Source organism: Oryx dammah, unplaced genomic scaffold (assembly GCF_014754425.2).
Source record: "Oryx dammah isolate SB20612 unplaced genomic scaffold, SCBI_Odam_1.1 HiC_scaffold_18, whole genome shotgun sequence".
Lineage (NCBI taxonomy): Eukaryota > Metazoa > Chordata > Mammalia > Artiodactyla > Bovidae > Oryx > Oryx dammah.
The window spans coordinates 105,089,626-105,090,844 of NW_024070202.1; the positions used below are offsets into that span (position 1 = coordinate 105,089,626).

Consider the following 1,219-nt stretch of genomic DNA (forward strand, 5'->3'; position numbering starts at 1 on the left):
ATGCCGACTTCTATCCCAGGACTGCTGATGCTGGTGGCAGTGGCTGAATCTCTCATTGGCCTCACTGGAAATGGAGTTCTTGTGGTCTAGAGTTTCAGAGAATGTCTCCGAATGTTCAGGGAGTCCTCGTATAACCTTATTGTCCTGGGCCTGGCAGTCTGTCGGTTGCTTCTACAATGGTTGATTATGGTGGACTCAAGTCTGTTCCTGCTTTTCCAGAACAGCCATTGGCTTCATTGTCTCAGTGTCTTCAGGGTTCTGGTAAGCCAGGCCAGCCTGTGGTTTGTGAGTTTTCTCAGTGTCTTCTATTGTAGGAAGATCATGACCGTTGAACACCCTGTCTCCTTGTGGCTGAAGCAGAGGGCCTGTTACCTGAGTTGCTAGTGCTTTCTGGTGTACTTCATGATCCATTTGTTATTTACAGTCAGGGGTAGCTTAGACTTCTCCAGTCTTTCCCAAGGAAACAGCAGCATCTTATTCCCCATTTCAAACTGGCACTATATATTATAGCTCAATACAGGAAGTATGATGCCTTTCATGATGTTTCCTCTTTCCTCTGGGCTGCTGATTGTCTCTTTGTATAGACACCACAGGAAGATGAAGGTTCATACAACTGGCAGAAGAGATGCTCAGGCCAAGGCTTGCATCACTGTCCTCAAGTCCTTGGGCTGTTTTGTTGTACTTTACATGGTCTACACCCTGGCCAGCCCCTTCTCCATCAGCTCCAAGACTTTTCCTGCGGATCTCATCACTCTCTTCATCTCTGAGACACTCATGGCTGCCTACCCTTCTCTTCATTCTGTCATTCTGATCATGGGGAACCCCAGGATGAAGCAGACATGTCAGAGAATCCTGTGGAAGACTGTATGTGCTTGAAGAGCTCAGGGCCTGTGAGCTGGAGAGAGAGGAGTAGTCAGGAGACTGTTTTGAGATAATTTTTTGATAGCTCTCCCAAAGAGGACTGACTTAAAACTTTTTCCCTCTTAAAAATTTTTTATTTTATTTTATATTGGAGTATAGTTGGTTAATAATGTTGTGTTAGTTTCAGGTATACACAGAGTGATTTAGTTATACATATATATGTATCTGTTCTCTTTCAAATTCTTTTCCCATTTAGGCTATTACACAATATTGAGCATAATTCCTTGTGCTATACATTAGGGCCTTGCTGGTTATCTGTTTTAAATTTACCAGTGTGTAAATGTCAATCCCAAACTCC

At 43.6% G+C, this 1,219-nt stretch overlaps 1 protein-coding gene across 1 annotated transcript; it reads left to right on the forward strand.

Moving 5' to 3' along the window:
- Positions 1 to 876, forward strand: TAS2R5 (taste 2 receptor member 5). Its single transcript, XM_040260021.1, is given in 1 exon segment — positions 1 to 876. A coding segment is annotated over 1 exon segment (876 nt).
- Positions 877 to 1,219: the final 343 nt, after the last annotated feature.